The sequence below is a fragment of the Trichomycterus rosablanca genome, chromosome 4 (genome assembly GCF_030014385.1).
Source record: "Trichomycterus rosablanca isolate fTriRos1 chromosome 4, fTriRos1.hap1, whole genome shotgun sequence".
Taxonomy (NCBI): Eukaryota; Metazoa; Chordata; class Actinopteri; order Siluriformes; family Trichomycteridae; genus Trichomycterus; species Trichomycterus rosablanca.
Window position 1 is genome coordinate 16073496 of NC_085991.1, and position 20757 is coordinate 16094252.

The 20757-nt window shown below is 42.5% G+C and overlaps 1 protein-coding gene across 1 annotated transcript; it reads left to right on the top strand.

The window, feature by feature from the left end:
* The first annotated feature begins 15286 nt into the window (after positions 1 to 15286).
* On the top strand, positions 15287 to 17347 carry LOC134311852 (putative nuclease HARBI1). The gene is made up of 6 exons (XM_062993506.1): positions 15287 to 15719; positions 15804 to 15916; positions 16007 to 16014; positions 16202 to 16253; positions 16711 to 16843; positions 16968 to 17347. Exons 1-6 carry the CDS (start codon positions 15287 to 15289, stop codon positions 17345 to 17347), a joined length of 1119 nt encoding a protein of 372 aa, XP_062849576.1.
* Positions 17348 to 20757: the final 3410 nt, after the last annotated feature.

The following is a 20757-nucleotide window of genomic DNA, read 5'->3' on the forward strand; positions in this document are numbered from 1 at the left end:
ATTGAGTGCGCTCCTGAAAAGGCAGTGGACATTGTAAAAGCATGTGTTGCACTGCATAATTACCTGACATGCACTGATGCAACCAACACACTCTCCACATCATACATTCCACCAAATTTTGCAGACATACCTACTGCATCTGGAAACACACAGCCTGGAGAGTGGAGGAGACTGATAGAGGGGGACAACAACCTTCAGGACCCAGGAAGATTGTCAGGTACCCGAGCTAGCAGAGCAGCCACTGGCACACGAAATACCTTGGCACAATTCTTCTGTTCAGCCCATGGATCTGTGCCCTGGCAAGATGCCATCATCAACAGAGGTGCACTTAATCAAGAGTGAAAAACAAAAGTATGTTATGTTGTACACTGTACATCCATTCAACTGTAATCTAACATAAATAAAACCTTTCAAACATTACCCGACTTGAATTTTTGTACCCATCGAAGTGTCTAACATTTGAACAGTTAGTGCAAATTAACATTCAGAACAGCTTACGAATGCCACTCAAGTGTGCAAAAACGGCACCCAAGTGTGCAAAACGGCACCCAAGTGACTAAAGCTCACTTCACGTAGGTTTGCTGGTCAGAACTTGTTTTTCTGTCTCAAACATGAGATTCTGCAATTTAAATTTAAAGTCGCAGCACACCTCTGGGGGTAGGGACCGCTTGAAAATGAGCCACATGCTGGACATAACGAGAAAAACTATCATTACTTTTCAGCACTTTCTCAAACTGCTCGGCAGAAAGCCGTCACTTATCAAGCATCTCTGTAATGTTTTTTAAGCTGAAGCCCTCAGAGGAGTCTCTTATTCTTTTTTGTCTTTGCTGGTTGTTCCCTCTTTTCTCCTCTGAAATATCAGAGGATGCATCAGATGAAGTGGACGGTGCACTGGGCAAGGAGATTGATGCTGAGGGTGTAGCTATTGGAGGTGTCAGTAATGGGCTGTCAAAGTCTTCAAAGTTAATAGTCATTTCACAAGGTGGGTCAGATTGTGGCATGGAGTTTTCGAAGAGATCTGATGCTCCTAGACTTGTAGATGAGGACATTTCCTCTTCTTTGTTTTCTATTGGGAAAGGGAAAAGAGAGATTATTTCACAGCTACTAATATATCATCAGAGTATTCACATTACTATTCATCTTAGCAGAAAGCGGAGTTCGCCCAGCTTCCATGTGCGCGACAAGGCGCTTTCTCCACAATTACGTCACATTGGTCGCCGAAGCCAGGCGAACGTCGTCTCCGCATGAAGTATGCTGAGGCCTTTACTCAAACATACGGAGCATCCTAGAACCTGATTGGCTTGAGCCTCTGCTGCTCAGCCGCTATTGCTCAGTCAGCCTGGTGGGCGGGGCTTCTGCTGTACAATGGCGGAACATCGATAGCTATGCTAAGTGCTAATCCACTCGGATGTGCAAAATAAACCATTAATAATTACTGTATGTCATGACTTTTATTATTTACTGTGGATACATATGGTTATTAAAATTATTTTACAATTGCAGTTTGATTGTATAACGTTTCATTTGCAATAGTTGGCGGTATTTACATTTAGATATGACTGTTTTCTTCATAGAAACCATAGAAACTGAACCGGTCCTCAGTTTAGCTGTAGAGAACTTTTTTGTAAATGCTGTAATTCATTCAGTTTCAAGCGACCCCTCGCATCTGGGCATCTAGAGGCCAAACACTCAAACAGCTTCTCTCTAGCTGCAGCAGAAACTATGGTCCTCGGTTACCATGTACTTTTACCTGGTCCTCACTTTAGGGCAATAGGCTCTATGCACGACTGTCTTCCGGGTTCTCGTATACGGGCAGATCAACTTCCGGTATTCATTCGCCGGTCGTCAACAAGCAGATATCGTTAGGCATGGCTCTCTTTTACACTTGTTGTCTTCAAGATTAATCTCGTCTGACAGTGAATGATTTAGACCGTTTGTACTGCTTCTTCTAACAAGCGGGAGAAAGGATTACGAAGGTAAGTACGTTAGCAAACATTTCCTTATAACCATGCAAGTAGGCTAGTTGTAAACTGGTTAGTGGTTGTTTTGCTAGACTAGACAAACACTACATCTAGCTTGACAGACCAGTATTGAGTTTCATGTTTTAGTTAGCTTTGAAGCATACCATTACAATTTCATTTTTATGCATCTTCTCCTTGCACAGTGTCAGGTTAGGCAAGCTTTAAGACAGATAGAGTGTCAAATCCCATGTATTAATGATGTTCAAACAACAATATATATATATATATATATATATAAAATGTATGTATGTGTGTATGTGTTCAATTCCCAGGTGGAGTGCTCTGGGTTCTTTCTGTGTGGAGTTTGCATGTTCTCCCCGTGTCTGCGTGGGTTTCCTCCGGGTGCTCCTGTTTCCTTCCACAGTCCATAGACATGCAAGTGAGATGAATTGGAGACACTAAATTGTCCATAACTGTTTGATATTAAAACTTGAACTGATAATCCTTGTGTAATGAATAACTACCGTTCCTGTCATGAATGTAACCAAAGTATAAAACATGATGTTAAAATCCTATTAAAACATAAAACAAACTAAACATATCTGACTGGATATATTAGCATCTTTTGATTAAGTGTAAAAAGTTTTGTTTGCCAATATATTAATGAGTTATTTTTTATTCATTATGAAATGTTATGTCAGACCATAATAAATGTTACTGTCAATTGATTAATTTGATGTTACAGTATTAACATGTCTTACTCCAAAAAACATATTTGTTGTAAATGTGAGGAGGAACTTTGATAAATTCTGTAATGACTTTAAGTCTTGATAACCTGCTATAATAAACTAAAAAAATAAAAAATCAGTGTCAAGCTGGCAGCAATGGGGTATCAAATATATATGCTATTCAATTCAAAACCTTGTATCGCGTTACAAAAGAAAGAAAAAAAATCTTCCATTTGAAGTTAAATTTCAAGTCTTTTTAACACAATTCAAGTGGTCTATTCATCATGAAATGAATGTTAAACAACTGCCAGATTCACAAAACGTGAGAAACAACAAAACACTCAATATAGAAGCGCTTTGTAGTTCAACAATTACTGACTGTAGCCCATCTGTTTCTCTACATACTTTGTTACCCCTCTTTCATGCTGTTCTTCAATGGACAGGACCCCCACAGAGCAGGTATTATTTAGGTGGTGGATGATTCTCAGCGCTGCAGTGACACTGTCATGGTGGTGGTGTGTTGGTGTGTGTTGTGCTGGTATGAGTGGATCAGACACAGCAGCGCTGCTGGAGTTTACCTCACTGTTACTGCTGGACTGAGAATAGTCCACCAACCAAAAATATCCAGCCAACAGCACCCTGTGGGCAGCGTCCTGTGACCACTGATGAAGATCAACTCATATCAGCTCGACACACACTAACACACCACCACCATGTCAGTGTCACTGCAGTGCTGAGAATGATCCACCACCTAAATAATACCTGCTCTGTGGGGGTCCTGGTCATCAAGAACAGAAAGGAGGCTAACACAGTATAGAAAGAAGCAAATGAACTACAGTCTATAATTGTAGAACTGATAAAATAATTAAAGATATAAAAGGTATGTTTACATATTAAAGAGGCTTTTGTTGGCTTTTTATGCTTTTTTTAAAAAACATAAATAGAGTATAAACTATAATATGTATTTACAATATTTAAATGTGCACGTTCCTTGAAAAATTGCAGACAAAAACGAATATTTAGCTCCATCCCTTGACAAGTGGTCCAATATCACGACACAGTAAACAGCTGATTTATGCTCCCAGAAATGGACATAGCGATCACTGTGTCGCACAACTTATGCTCTTTTACCCGTTGGATGCAGCGTTCAACATGTACCCTGAGAATGTTCTGATCCACCCCGATCTTGTTTTTGAAAAGGCAAAACCTTCTTACTCATTTTAGATTTCAAACTTGCCGCTATACAACACGTTGTGTTTAGCCCTGTAAGACCCACTGTTGCAAAATTACAACGTCACTTTTAGCTGTACCAAAAACAAACCTGCAAATGTTTTTTTTCTTGATAGATCATATTTACATAGTCATTAGGTCTTATTGTTTAGCCTTGCAATGCCATTGGATGGTAAATGTGTAAATAGGTCTGACCATCAGGCCATGAAGTCATACAACTCGCGAACTTTCGTGGATGCACATCTCCCTCTTTCACTGAAGTGGATATCTCACCACTGAAGTAAGTAAAATTCCTGTATTATTTTTTTTTGTGATTATTAGAATGTCTACAGTAGAACATGTAATTACTAAATTATTGTTGAATGGATGCACCAACTTCGATATTTAGCTTGTTATGTCTTTGTTGTATTTTTACAACGTTGCGTAAGGATGGTAGTCAAAATGGCACATGCACCTTCCACAATGCATGGGGACATAGCACTGCTCAAATGTTCACATATTGTAAAATACTTACTTATTACTACTAGAAATATAATGTATTTGATTAATTGCAATTTCTAAATGTATTTTTTTAGGTTTTGAACAAATTTAAGTAATACTGAATTAACACTTGTTTAATTGTTGGGGTATTTCAAGCCCTTACAGTAGCAGTATTTGAAACTTTATCTGTAAAAATACATAAACAGCTGTTTTTTTCTGGGCTTTGTTTGTTATAAAGCCAGACACTGGTTGTGTAGAATGGTTACTGTATGGGTGTGGGGACAGGTGTGAATATTCTTGACTGAGTGGATGTGAGTGGTCTGGGGGGTTGTAAGTATGGTGCATTGTTCTGATCTAAGTGGTCTGGGTGTATGTTGATCTAAGTGATCACACAGTATTGTGTGACTCGAGTGGAATGTATCACATAATTAGCATTCATTTGCATTGAAATGATTCAGACTTTAGCATTCTCTAACTCTTCCCACTATTTCTATTCCAGAATGCTACCAGCAAGGAAACGTGTTTACACTGTGAAAGACGTCATTGAAGCTGTCCAAACCGGAGAGAGTGACTTTGAAATGGAATCAGACTCCAGCGAATCAAGTGATGAGGAGGTGGATAAGGATGCAGGTCCAGTGGATGGACAGAATCAGACACCCATTGACTGCCCAACCGATGATGATGAGGACACTGACGCAACCAAACCAAGCCAAACAACTCATCAGACTATTCCCCGGGACCGATATCGCTGGCTGAAAAAAGATTTCACTAGTCCATGTACCGATTTCTCTGGTCCAGATGTCACCAGTGGTGCTGTTTCCCTCCACACACCACTAGAGTACTTCCAGAGGTTTGTGTCAGAAGACATGATCCAGGCTCTGACAGACAACACGAACGAGTACAGCTTCCAAAAGAACGGCACATGTCTTAACACCAATAACAGGGAAATTGAGCAAATGATTGGCATGTACCTGAAGATGGGCCTGATGCAAATGTCTGGAGTCCGTATGTATTGGGAGACAGACACACGGTACACCCCCGTTTCAGATGTGATGTCACGCAATGGATTCCAATCGCTGTTAACATCATTGCATTTTGTCAACAACCTCACAGTGTCAGAGGCACAAAAGAAAGACAAACTCTGGAAACTCAGACCATGGCTAGCTTCCTTTAGAGAGAAATGTCTGCTGGTGGTACCTGAAGAGCACAACTCAGTTGATGAGATGATGGTTCCATTCAAGGGGAAATTTAGCGGCATAAAGCAATATATGCGAGGCAAACCCCACCCATGGGGCTTCAAATTGTGGGTGAGAACTGGGTCCTCTGGCATCCTCTGTGACTTTGATGTGTACCAAGGCAGCATCGATGGAAGACAAGCCAGATCTGAACTTGGAATGTCAGGTAATGTTGTAATGAAGCTTGCCTCCACGCTTCCAGACAATCAGAACTATAAAATCTACGCTGACAACTACTTCACCTCTGTCTCATTAGTAGCTCAGCTCCTTGACCGTGGATTGGATTATGTGGGAACAGCCAGGCAAGTGCGTCTATGCTTTTCGGATGAAAGGAACTGCTTTTTGGAGTACCACTGTACATAAAAACAAGTGGTTATCGCCGTTGTCTCCCACTAATCCGCCAGTGCGTCCTGGAGCCGCACCGAAGTTTTCATTTTGTTATTTATTTTTTACTCAATAAATTTAGATTCATAAAAGTATGACTGCTGTATGATTATTAATTATGATATTTACTGTTATAGAGCTTTGTAAGCAATCCACAGTGCAAATCAACCCTTAGTTGTTCAGTATATCTGTTTTGACAGCATGAGTGCAAATACATGAGTTCTGCTCCCATCCAGGCCCAACGTTGCAATATTGCAACATTTCTGTAAAAACTTACTAAAACATAAAAAATTAGGAAACCCTTCAATTTCTGCATCACAGGCCTCCTTTAACATCATAAAAGAGGTGAAAAAAATTTTTTTGCTCTTTTTTCTATTTTTGGGTCTTACAGGGTTAGAAATTTGCCGGTGTTTATAACAAACTAAACGGATTTTCAACGGACTAACGCTAAACGGATACGCGTCACAGAGCTTGCGTGCATAGAGCCTATTACAAGTGTGTGTGTGTGTGTGTGTGTGTGTCTGTGTGTTAATCCTCATGATCTGAGCTGGATGAGGATCAGTGTTGAAACGACCTGCAGCTTCACCATCATGTTAACACACAATACTGTGAGATGCAGCTGTTGGTGGGGGTGAAGCACAGAATTATGGGTCCCTGGGATCTGGGTTCAATCCTAAGATCTGATAACTACACCGACCAGGCATAACATTATGACCACTGACAGGTGAAGTGAATAGCACTGATTATCTCTTCATCACGGCACCTGTTAGTGGGTGGGATATATTAGGCAGCAAGTGAATATTTTATCCTCAGAGTTGATGTTAGAAGCAGGACAAATGAACCAGCATAAGGATTTGAGCGAGTTTGACAAGGGCCAAATTGTGATGGCTAGATGACTGGGTCAGAGCATCTCCAAAACTGCAGCTCTTGTGGGGTGTTCCCGGTCTGCAGTGGTCAGTATCTATCAAAAGTGGTCCAACAAAGGAACAGTGGTAAACCGGCGACAGGGTCATGGGCGGCCAAGGCTCACTGATGCACGTGGAGAGCAAAGGCTGGCCCATGTGGTCCAGTTAAACAGACGAGCTATTGTAGCTCAAACTGCTGAAGACGTTAATGCTGGCTCTGCTAGACAGGTGTCAGAATACACAGTGCATCACAGTTTGTTGTGTATGGGGCTACATAGCTGCAGACCAGTCAGGGTGCCCATGCTGACCCCTGTTTATCGCCAAAAGTGCCAACAGTGGGCACGTGAGCTGGTACTGGACCACGGAGCAATGGAAGAAGGTGGTCTGGTCTGATGAATCACATTTTCTTTTACATCACGTGGATGGCCGGATGGCTGTGGCCTCTTTCAGCAGGATAATGTGCACAACATCGAGTGTGAGGTGTTGATTTGGCCTCCAAATTCCCCAGATCTCAATCCAATCGAGCATGCAAGCCCACACCTCCACACCACTGTCACACAAATCAAAGACAATGTGGCTCTGTTAGAAGTGGAGATAACAGAGTTAAAAGAGCAGTTCCTTACCCACAAAATCACCAACAATTCATCAGAACCTCTCAGAGACCAAACTTGAAAGGACATTACAGGAACTGAGAAGGGACACCCAAAACTTGATGAAGGACAGAGAAACACTAAAATCTGAACTGGCATACTACAGGAAGAATATGGAAAAAAGAGCAGTCAAACCTTAATGCAGAACTGTCAAACCTCAAACAGGAGATGCACAAACGTGATAACATCATAGAAACCTTAACATCAAGGTTTAAACGTCTCTTGCACCTTTGGACATCACTTATGAAAGTCATGCGCACACAACATCCAGTGCCACCCAGCTCACTCCTGGACCACCACCGCCACAGCCAACACCCACCTTCTCGGAACAGCCCACCCCTGGGCCCTCAGCACAACCCACACCCAGGACGCCACTACAGCCCCCTCCTGGGATCTCAAAAACAAAGGACGACACCCCACAGGAAACACCCTGCACCACATAACCAGACAAACAACCACAGCAAAGTGACCAACCAGCTGTGTCCCGCACAGACACTGAGATTGCCATTCTTATAGATTCAAACGGCAATTCTTAAATCAAAAGAAACTATTTCCGAGACACAAAACCTGGTGTCCAAGGACAAATAACATTCACAAAATTATTCAAAATAATACCCTGGGTGAGTCCAAGTGTATAATAATCCACACTGGCATAATGATACTTTGTTGAACCTTGTTTGTTACTTTGTTAAACCTTCTTTATAGACATCTTGATGGTCCAAAGACCTGACCTGAATGTCCAGAACCGAAACTCTCTCAACAACATCATTAAGGCGGCAAGTAAAATAATAGGTGTTGCTCAAGCTCCCCCAAATGATATATATATTTGTCGCTCTATTCAGAAAGCGAGATTGATCTTGAGCTGTTCAGACCACCCACTTAACTGTGAGTTTCAGCTCTTCCTTCCGGACGTAGATTCAGGTTCCCAATGGTAAAGCATAATAGATGGAAAAAATTATTTTATACCTAAAGTGATAGGGTTATTAAATTTGTAATATGAATTTTTCTTATTTCTCTTTATATTAGAATTTTATATACAGTGTATCACAAAAGTGAGTACACCCCTCACATTTCTGCAGATATTTAAGTATATCTTTTCATGGGACAACACTGACAAAATGACACTTTGACACAATGAAAAGTAGTCTGTGTGCAGCTTATATAACAGTGTAAATTTATTCTTCCCTCAAAATAACTCAATATACAGCCATTAATGTCTAAACCACCGGCAACAAAAGTGAGTACACCCCTTAGTGAAAGTTCCTAAAGTGTCAATATTTTGTGTGGCCACCATTATTTCCCAGAACTGCCTTAACTCTCCTGGGCATGGAGTTTACCAGAGCTTCACAGGTTGCCACTGGAATGCTTTTCCACTCCTCCATGACGACATCACGGAGCTGGCGGATATTCGAGACTTTGCGCTCCTCCACCTTCCGCTTGAGGATGCCCCAAAGATGTTCTATTGGGTTTAGGTCTGGAGACATGCTTGGCCAGTCCATCACCTTTACCCTCAGCCTCTTCAATAAAGCAGTGGTCGTCTTAGAGGTGTGTTTGGGGTCATTATCATGCTGGAACACTGCCCTGCGACCTAGTTTCCGGAGGGAGGGGATCATGCTCTGCTTCAGTATTTCACAGTACATATTGGAGTTCATGTGTCCCTCAATGAAATGTAACTCCCCAACACCTGCTGCACTCATGCAGCCCCAGACCATGGCATTCCCACCTCCATGCTTGACTGTAGGCATGACACACTTATCTTTGTACTCCTCACCTGATTGCCGCCACACATGCTTGAGACCATCTGAACCAAACAAATTAATCTTGGTCTCATCAGACCATAGGACATGGTTCCAGTAATCCATGTCCTTTGTTGACATGTCTTCAGCAAACTGTTTGCGGGCTTTCTTGTGTAGAGACCTCAGAAGAGGCTTCCTTCTGGGGTGACAGCCATGCAGACCAATTTGATGTAGTGTGCGGCGTATGGTCTGAGCACTGACAGGCTGACCCCCCACCTTTTCAATCTCTGCAGCAATGCTGACAGCACTCCTGCGCCTATCTTTCAGAGACACCAGTTGGATGTGACGCTGAGCACGTGCACTCAGCTTCTTTGGACGACCAACGCGAGGTCTGTTCTGAGTGGACCCTGCTCTTTTAAAACGCTGGATGATCTTGGCCACTGTGCTGCAGCTCAGTTTCAGGGTTCTTGGCAATCTTCTTGTAGCCTTGGCCATCTTCATGTAGCGCAACAATTCGTCTTTTAAGATCCTCAGGAAGTTCTTTGCCATGAGGTGTCATGTTGGAACTTTCAGTGACCAGTATGAGAGAGTGTGAGAGCTGTACTACACACCTGCTCCCTATGCACACCTGAGACCTAGTAAAACTAACAAATCACATGACATTTTGGAGGGAAAATGACAAGCAGTGCTCAATTTGGACATTGAGGGGTGTAGTCTCTTAGGGGTGTACTCACTTTTGTTGCCGGTGGTTTAGACATTAATGGCTGTATATTGAGTTATTTTGAGGGAAGAATAAATTTACACTGTTATATAAGCTGCACACAGACTACTTTTCATTGTGTCAAAGTGTCATTTTGTCAGTGTTGTCCCATGAAAAGATATACTTAAATATCTGCAGAAATGTGAGGGGTGTACTCACTTTTGTGATACACTGTATATTTAAGCTGTATTATGTGTTTACGCTGTGTGTGTTTGTCGTGTTTTACTTTGTGTTGGATGCCATGCTGCAAAACAAATTTCCCTTTGGGGACAATAGAACTGAACTGAACTGAACTGATCTGAGGGCGGAACAAGAACGAGTCGGAACGATGGTGTGCAGAGACACCATAAAAAGAGTCAACACAGACATTACTAAAGCATGTGCCCACAGCCCACCACCAGTAGCCTACGCATCATGGCAGAAAGAGCGAGGGAGTTGGTCAAATAACTTTTAAATAATAACACCTTTATTGAAAGTTTAGCGAACGTCTGTTCAACTAGCGTTACGCCTGCTCACAATGCACAGCGATTTGATAGAGTAGAAGACGAAGTGCGTTCACTGTTCCATAGAGGATATACAGGTCCTTCTAAAAAAATTTGCATATTGTGATAAAGTTCATTATTTTCCATAATGTAATGATAAAAATTTAACTTTCATATATTTTAGATTCATTGCACACCAACTGAAATATTTCAGGTCTTTTATTGTTTTAATACTGATGATTTTGGCATACAGCTCATGAAAACCCAAAATTCCTATCTCAAAAAATTAGCATGTCATGAAAAGGTTCTCTAAACGAGCTATTAACCTAATCATCTGAATCAACGAATTAACTCTAAACACCTGCAAAAGATTCCTGAGGCTTTTAAAAACTCCCAGCCTGGTTCATTACTCAAAACTGCAATCATGGGTAAGACTGCCGACCTGACTGCTGTCCAGAAGGCCATCATTGACACCCTCAAGCAAGAGGGTAAGACACAGAAATAAATTTCTGAACGAATAGGCTGTTCCCAGAGTGCTGTATCAAGGCACCTCAGTGGGAAGTCTGTGGGAAGGAAAAAGTGTGGCAGAAAACGCTGCACAACGAGAAGAGGTGACCGGACCCTGAGGAAGATTGTGGAGAAGGGCCGATTCCAGACCTTGGGGGACTGAGTCTGAGTCTGGAGTAGAAACATCCAGAGCCACCGTGCACAGGCGTGTGCAGGAAATGGGCTACAGGTGCCGCATTCCCCAGGTCAAGCCACTTTTGAACCAGAAACAGCGGCAGAAGCGCCTGACCTGGGCTACAGAGAAGCAGCACTGGACTGTTGCTCAGTGGTCCAAAGTACTGTTTTCGGATGAAAGCAAATTTTGCATGTCATTCGGAAATCAAGGTGCCAGAGTCTGGAGGAAGACTGGGGAGAAGGAAATGCCAAAATGCCTGAAGTCCAGTGTCAAGTACCCACAGTCAGTGATGGTCTGGGGTGCCATGTCAGCTGCTGGTGTTGGTCCACTGTGTTTTATCAAGGGCAGGGTCAATGCAGCTAGCTATCAGGAGATTTTGGAGCACTTCATGCTTCCATCTGCTGAAAAGCTTTATGGAGATGAAGATTTCATTTTTCAGCACGACCTGGCACCTGCTCACAGTGCCAAAACCACTGGTGAATGGTTTACTGACCATGGTATTACTGTGCTCAATTGGCCTGCCAACTCTCCTGACCTGAACCCCATAGAGAATCTGTGGGATATTGTGAAGAGAAAGTTGAGAGACACAAGACCCAACACTCTGGATGAGCTTAAGGCCGCTATCGAAGCATCCTGGGCCTCCATAACACCTCAGCAGTGCCACAGGCTGATTGCCTCCATGCCACGCCGCATTGAAGCAGTCATTTCTGCAAAAGGATTCCCGACCAAGTATTGAGTGCATAACTGAACATAATTATTTGAAGGTTGACTTTTTTTGTATTAAAAACACTTTTCTTTTATTGGTCGGATGAAATATGCTAATTTTTTTAGATAGGAATTTTGGGTTTTCATGAGCTGTATGCCAAAATCATCAGTATTAAAACAATAAAAGACCTGAAATATTTCAGTTGGTGTGCAATGAATCTAAAATATATGAAAGTTTAATTTTTATCATTACATTATGGAAAATAATGAACTTTATCACAATATGCTAATTTTTTGAGAAGAACCTGTACCAATACGCTTGAGCGTTGCTCTCTAGAGTCAAACGCACATTTAGCACCTTCCATACAAACCAACAGTGCTTTAAGCATTAACGTGAGCCACATGTCAAACCCACTACCATTACCTGGCCAGGCAGATAATCTAAGACGTTTGCCGAGAGTTAACGCCAGAAGACAAACCAAGTTAATTACATGTGAATGTCAGTTACCAAAAGCCACACGTAACTAATTTAATATTTGCAACAAAACAATCTTTTTTTTCTTTTTTTTTTTTTTTTCTCTAGTTTTATTAAGGAATTGTACCTTACATTTGAACGCTGCATGTATATTTTGCTATTTTATCAGCTACACTGCCATCTTTTGTTGTTAAAGTCACTGCCTGGAACCAGGACATGTGCCCCTGCATGTTGTGCATAACGTGTAGGGATGTAACGATTCACCACAAGACAGTTAATAACCGATTCAAAAAATTCCACGATTCAAATAGATTTGACATTTAAAATGAATCGATAATAACTTTAAATAGCAGAGGGCACTGGCGCTATACACCTCGCCTGGTTGACGTCACTGGCGCTATACGCCTGGTTGTCAAATTCAGGATTTTTCAGCCAAACTGGGCTTAATTCATAATTGTTTTGCATAGTTTGTACCTACCTCAGAAATAACAGGGCATTCATTATTTAGATGAATAAAAGATAAGCACAAATACAGTATTTTATTTTATTATTTATTTTAAGAGAAATAATAAAAGGAAATAATTTGTCTTTAATTTCAGTTTGTCTTTAATTTCAGTAAAATCGAGAAAAAACCATATCGTGAACCCAGTATCGTGAATCGCATCGCATCGTGGGTAGAGTGTATTGTTACAATTCTAATAACATGTAATTCGTTGTATAATTTTATACTACGTATTATGTAAGGCAAGGCAAGGCAAGGCAAGTTTATTTGTATAGCACCTTTCATACACAGTGGCAATTCAAAGTGCTTTACATAAGGAAAAAAAAAATTAAAAGCATTAAAACATTCCTGAGATCTAGAACCTCAGAAAGACTTCTTGCAAACATTTAGTTACAATTAAGTCAACATGAAATTCAAACGAGAGATAAAAAATTAATAACATGAAGACTAAAAGAAAATTTAGAGAATATGAAATTAAAGAGAGATACACATTATTATAAGGGATTAATTATACAGTGGGGTCAAAAAGTATTGTCAGCCACTAATTGTGCAGGTTCTCCTACTTAGAAAGATGAGAGAGGTCTGTAATTTTCATCATAGGTACACTTCAACTATGAGAGACAAAATGAGAAAAAAAAAATCCAGGAAATCACATTGTAGGATTTTTAAAGAATTTATTTGTAAATTATGGTGAAAAATAAGTATTTGGTCAGTAACAAACAAGCAAGATTTCTGGCTCTCACAGACCTGTAACTTCTTCTTTAAGAAGCTCTTCTGTCCTCCACTTACCTGTATTAATGGAACCTGTTTGACCTCGTTATCTGTATAAAAGACACCTGTCCACAGCCTCAAACAGTCAGACTCCAAACTCAACCATGGCCAAGACCAAAGAGCTGTCGAAGGACACAAGGAAGAAAATTGTAGACCTGCACCAGGCTGGGAAGAGTGAATCTACAATGGGCAAGCAGGTTGGTGTGAATAAATCAACTGTGGGAGCAATTGTAAGAAAATGGAAGACATACAAGACCATTGATAATCTCCCTTGGGGTCAAGATCTCATCCCGTGGGGTCAAAATGATCATGAGAACGGTGAGCAAAAATCCCAGAACTACACGCAGGGACCTGATGAATGACCTGCAGAGAGCTGGGACCAAAGTAACAAAGGCTACCATCAGTAACACACTACGCCGAGAGGGACTCAAATCCTGCAGTGCCAGGCGTGTCCCCCTGCTTAAGCCAGTACATGTCCAGGCCCGTCTGAAGTTTGCCAGAGAGCATAAGGATGATCCAGAAGAGGATTGGGAGAATATCATGTGGTCAGATGAAACCAAAATGGAACTTTTTGGTAAAAACTCAACTCGTCGTGTTTAAAGGAAGAAGAAAAATCCAAGAACACCATACCTACTGTGAAGCATGGGGGTGGAAACATCATGCTTTGGGGCTGTTTTTCTGCAAAGGGGACAGGACGACTGATCCGTGTTAAGGGAAGAATGAACGGGGCCATGTATCGTGAGATTTTAAGCCAAAACCTCCTTCCATCAGTGAGAGCATTGAAGATGGAACGTGGCTGGGTCTTCCAGCATGACAATGATCCCAAACACACCGCTCGGGCAACGAAGGAGTGGCTCCGTAAAAAGCATTTCAAGGTCCTGGAGTGGCCTAGCCAGTCTCCAGACCTCAACCCCATAGAAAATTTGTGGAGTCCGTGTTGCCCAGCGACAGCCCCAAAACATCACTGGTCTAGAGGAGATCTGCATGGAGGAATGGGCCAAAATACCAGCTACAGTGTGTGCAAACCTGGTGAAGACTTACAGGAAACGTTTGACCTCTGTCATTGCCAACAAAGGTTATGTTACAAAGTATTGAGTTGAACTTTTGTTATTGACCAAATATTTATTTTCCACCATAATTTACAAATAAATTCTTTAAAAATCCTACAATGTGATTTCCTGGATTTTTTTTCCTCATTTTGTCTCTCATAGTTGAAGTGTACCTATGATGAAAATTACAGACCTCTCTCATCTTTCTAAGTAGGAGAACCTGCACAATCAGTGGCTGACTAAATACTTTTTGACCCCACTGTATCTGTCTTATCTTGTCTTTATTTTTTGGTCCATTTTATATTTTCATTTTTATTGTAATGGCAGCAAGGTAGGTTAGTACGGGGCGGTATTCCAGAAAGCGGGTTAAGTGATTAAACCGGGTAAGTTAACTCTGAATTACCAAAAACTCGAGGTTTTCCGTTCCAGAAACCGAGATTAAAGAGAACCTGAGTCAGTTACTATAGCAACTTACGCTCTGAAGCTAACCTGCTCGCTGGCAGGTTAACTTAAACCTAAACCAGGGTTACTCGCACTTTTCTCATGCAAACATGGCGTGTCCTTTCCTCCAGGATCCAGTTGATATCGAAGCGCAAATTATTCGCAGAGCTCTTCGTCGCGAACGAGTAATTAGACCCAGATTAGACATACTTTCATTTCCCGATGAATTTCTCCGCGAACGTTACCGTTTTTCCTCGCAGTCAATTATATACCTAAACAATATTCTTAAGCCACACATTTCAAATATCACACATCGTGGATCAGCCCTCACTTCTTTGCAGACTTTATGCATTGCTCTCCGTTTTTTTGCCAATAGATCTTTTTTATACAATGTAGGAGACGCTGAACACCTAGGCAAGGCAACTGTATGTCGGTCAGCCCGCAAAGTATGCCTAGCATTAAAACGGTTGTTGTACAATTTTGTGGTGTTCCCTGGGCATAAGCCTATAATGAACATCAAAGAGGAATTCCACAGAATTGCAGGTTTGTTTAATTAACAAAGATTACAAAATGATAAAACACATGGGAAGTAATAGATAAATAGCTCTGTACCATTTAATATTTCAGGATTTCCAAGAGTCATTGGATGCATGGATGGAACCCACATTCCTATTAAAGCACCTGCAGAAAATGAAGAGGATTATGTAAACAGAAAATCCTTCCACAGCATTAACATACAGGTAGTGACCATCATAAATGTACTACTTTAAAAAAAAATAAAAGTGTAACATTTAATATGTTACATAAACTTATTGTTCTCCTCCATTAAGATCATACAGTATGTGATGCTACCAACATCATTACAAATGTTGAAGCCAAATGGCCAGGCTTTTTCATGAGTCTGCACTATACCATACATTTGATCAAGGTAAGCCTGTGGTACTTTTGCTATGAGTGTGGTTCACATTCAGTATAATGTTACATTGGTTCAGTTTTAAATCACTGCACCCACTGTGTTCTTACAGGACAACAGCCCCGGTTCTGGACCGCTTTGCTTGGGGGGGCAGTAAAGCACAGGTGCGTCGTAGTGGGGGGCAAAGTGGGATGAAGTCACCAGGGCCCCAAATCGGGGGAGGGCCCTAGAGGGCACAATGAGAAAAGAAACGTAGAAATAGAGCACCCGATGTGGATCGGCAGTCCGGTAGACACACCTGGTACACACAACCGAGCGCAGGTTCACCAAGGGGAGGGGGGCGTGGCGGAAGATGCGTGTGGCAAACGCAACCGAGCGCTGGTTCACCAAGAGCGGCCGCGGTTCGAAGGGGGCCCACGGTCACTTCTTGTGCATAAGGCCCAGAATTTGGTGCTATGCCCCTGCTTGGGGAGGCAAAGACACAATTTGGGGGGGCAATGCCCCCCTCAGCCCCCCCCTAGCGCCGGCCCTGCAGGACAATATGACGGCCTCATTCTTGCAGACAGAGGGTATTCCCCATCGCCATATGTGATGACACCATACCCTGACCCTGGACCACAGTCACGCTACAACCTGGCCCTCTGCAGAACAAGAGCAAGGGTTGAAATGACAATCGGGATCCTCAAGGCCAGGTTTCAGTGCCTGCGGGGGCTCAGGGTCACCCCAGAGAGGGCATGTGACATTATAGTGGCATGTGTGGTATTGCACAACATTGCCACCATCAGAAGGGAGCAACATCCTGCCATACCCCAAATAGATGATGAGGTGGAACCTCATCTTAATGTACTTGAACACAGAACACTGCATGGAATTAACAGACTGGTGTGTGTTTGATGATGCCACAAGCAGCCTGGATGAATACACGGACACTGTGACCTCTTACATCAGCTTTTGTGAAGACATCTGTGTTCCCACCAGGACTCGCATTAAATATAATAATGACAAGCCCTGGTTTAATGCCAAATTGAAACAGCTGCGCCGGTCTAAGGAGGTAGCATATAGAAGTGGGGATCGGGCGCTGTACAACCAGGCAAGGAACACCCTAACCAAAGAGATCAAGGCTGCAAAGAAGAACTACTCCAACAAGCTAAGCAGCATGATGTCCAAAAATGAGCCATCAACCGTCTGCAGAACATCACCAGCTACAAAAGGCCACCTACACAGACAATGGGAGATCGTCAACTGGCTGCAGGTTTGAACATCCCAGCAACGAGCTCCCATCCAACACCACTTCACACCCATCTGACTATCAGCCACCCATCCAGCCTGCCCTAAAGATCTGTGAGGAAGACGTGCTGAGACTTTTTAAAAAACAGAAAGTCAAGAAGGCCCCAGGTCCTGATGGAATCTCTCCCTCCTGCCTGAGGACCTGTGCAGACCAGCTTGCACCTGTCTTCACTAAGATCTTCAACAGATCACTGGAGCTGTGTGTTGTTCCGTCCTGTTTTAAATGCTCCACAATAATACCCATTCCCAAAAAGGCAACTACCACAGGACTAAATGACTACAGACCTGTTGCCCTGACCTCTGTGGTCCTGAAGTCCTTTGAAAGACTGGTTCTCAACCACATTAAGGAAATCACGGACCCCCTGCTAGACCCCCTGCAATTTGCCTATCGGGCCAACCGGTCGGTGGACGATGCAGTGAACATGGGTCTCCACTTCATCCTCCAACACCTTGATCACCCAGGAACTTATGCAAGAATTCTGTTCCTGGACTTCAGCTCAGCCTTCAACACAATTATTCCAGGACAATTACACAGCAAACTGACTGAACTCAGCGTACCAGCCTCCACCTGCCAGTGGATAACTGACTTTCTTACTGGCAGAAAACAGCAGGTGAGGCTGAGAAAGTGTACTTCAGGGACCCGAACCATCAGCACGGGTGCCCCACAGGGTTGTGTACTCTCCCCACTGCTCTTCTCGCAGCTGAGGAAGTTCAACCTACCCCAAGAGCTGATGGTGCAGTTCTACACAGCCATCATAGAGTCTGTCATCATCACATCCATCTCAGTGTGGGGCAGCTCAGCCACCAAACATGACACCAAGAGACTGCAGCGCATCATCAGGTCTGCAGAGAGGACCATCGGTGTAAAGCTGCCCACACTGCTGGACCTGCATGCCTCCAGAACCAGGAAGCACGCAGGGAAAATCATCACTGACCCGTCTCACCCTGGCCATAACCTGTTTCAGTGCCTTCCATCAGGCCGACGCTTCAGCCACATAAAGACCAGAACAACCAGGCTACAGAAAAGCTTTTATCCAAACTCCATTGTGCTCATGAACAACTGAACACTACAGAACTGTTCATCTTTGGGACACTTGCTCATCTACAAATGACCTATTTAACTTCTATTATGACTTGTAACCCTGCTTTTCTGGTCTTTCACATTCATTTAATTTTTTCTTTATATATAGTATATACAGTGTATCACAAAAGTGAGTACACCCCTCACATTTCTGCAGATATTTAAGTATATCTTTTCATGGGACAACACTGACAAAATGACACTTTGACACAATGAAAAGTAGTCTGTGTGCAGCTTATATAACAGTGTAAATTTATTCTTCCCTCAAAATAACTCAATATACAGCCATTAATGTCTAAACCACCGGTAACAAAAGTGAGTACACCCCTTAGTGAAAGTTCCTGAAGTGTCAATATTTTGTGTGGCCACCATTATTTCCCAGAACTGCCTTAACTCTCCTGGGCATGGAGTTTACCAGAGCTTCACAGGTTGCCACTGGAATGCTTTTCCACTCCTCCATGACAACATCACGGAGCTGGCGGATATTCGAGACTTTGCGCTCCTCCACCTTCCGCTTGAGGATGCCCCAAAGATGTTCTATTGGGTTTAGGTCTGGAGACATGCTTGGCCAGTCCATCACCTTTACCCTCAGCCTCTTCAATAAAGCAGTGGTCGTCTTAGAGGTGTGTTTGGGGTCATTATCATGCTGGAACACTGCCCTGCGACCCAGTTTCCGGAGGGAGGGGATCATGCTCTGCTTCAGTATTTCACAGTACATATTGGAGTTCATGTGTCCCTCAATGAAATGTAACTCCCCAACACCTGCTGCACTCATGCAGCCCCAGACCATGGCATTCCCACCACCATGCTTGACTGTAGGCATGACACACTTATCTTTGTACTCCTCACCTGATTGCCGCCACACATGCTTGAGACCATCTGAACCAAACAAATTAATCTTGGTCTCATCAGACCATAGGACATGGTTCCAGTAATCCATGTCCTTTGTTGACATGTCTTCAGCAAACTGTTTGCGGGCTTTCTTGTGTAGAGACTTCAGAAGAGGCTTCCTTCTGGGGTGACAGCCATGCAGACCAATTTGATGTAGTGTGCGGCGTATGGTCTGAGCACTGACAGGCTGACCCCCCACCTTTTCAATCTCTGCAGCAATGCTGACAGCACTCCTGCGCCTATCTTTCAAAGACAGCAGTTGGATGTGACGCTGAGCACGTGCACTCAGCTTCTTTGGACGACCAACGCGAGGTCTGTTCTGAGTGGACCCTGCTCTTTTAAAACGCTGGATGATCTTGGCCACTTTGCTGCAGCTCAGTTTCAGGGTGTTGGCAATCTTCTTGTAGCCTTGGCCATCTTCATGTAGCGCAACAATTCGTCTTTTAAGATCCTCAGAGAGTTCTTTGCCATGAGGTGCCATGTTGGAACTTTCAGTGACCAGTATGAGAGAGTGTGAGAGCTGTACTACTAAATTGAACACAACTGCTCCCTATGCACACCTGAGACCTAGTAACACTAACAAGTCACATGACATTTTGGAGGGAAAATGACAAGCAGTGCTCAATTTGGACATTTAGGGGTGTAGTCTCTTAGGGGTGTACTCACTTTTGTTGCCGGTGGTTTAGACATTAATGGCTGTATATTGAGTTATTTTGAGGGATGAATAAATTTACACTCTTATATAAGCTGCACACAGACTACTTTTCATTGTGTCAAAGTGTCATTTTGTCAGTGTTGTCCCATGAAAAGATATACTTAAATATCTGCAGAAATGTGAGGGGTGTACTCACTTTTGTGATACACTGTATCTATAGTTTTTAGACTGCACAGAACTCTGCACCTTTAACCCATAATGTGAATTACACAAGCTAATTGTTTACAGGTATGTATGTGTGAAATGTGTGTTAGAGAGAGTGTATATATGTGTGTGTGTGTGTGTTTAAGACTGTCCTTATTGTATTTATCGTGCACTGCTAGCATCTGTATAACCAAAGTCACATTCCTTGTATGTGTGAGCATACTTGGCCAATAAAGTCTGATTCTGACATTAATTCTGTAGCTTCTGTTAGTACTAGTATTATGTTTTACTGAGATGATTTTACTACATCAAAAGTACTGAGCAAAATCACATTTGTGGCTGCCAATTATACACCTACAGTTATTCATATCTGTGAAATTCTTACCTTTGGACTGTGTGTGTTTTAGCTGGCTGAATTTTTGGAACTTACCTTCATCTATTTGCTCCTGTACTTCACTTACTACCTTTAAATCTCGTCTCAGTTTACTTCCACTGGTGGTAATTCTTGATTAGATTATTTAGTGTAAAGCAATGTTGGGTTTGTGAAAGG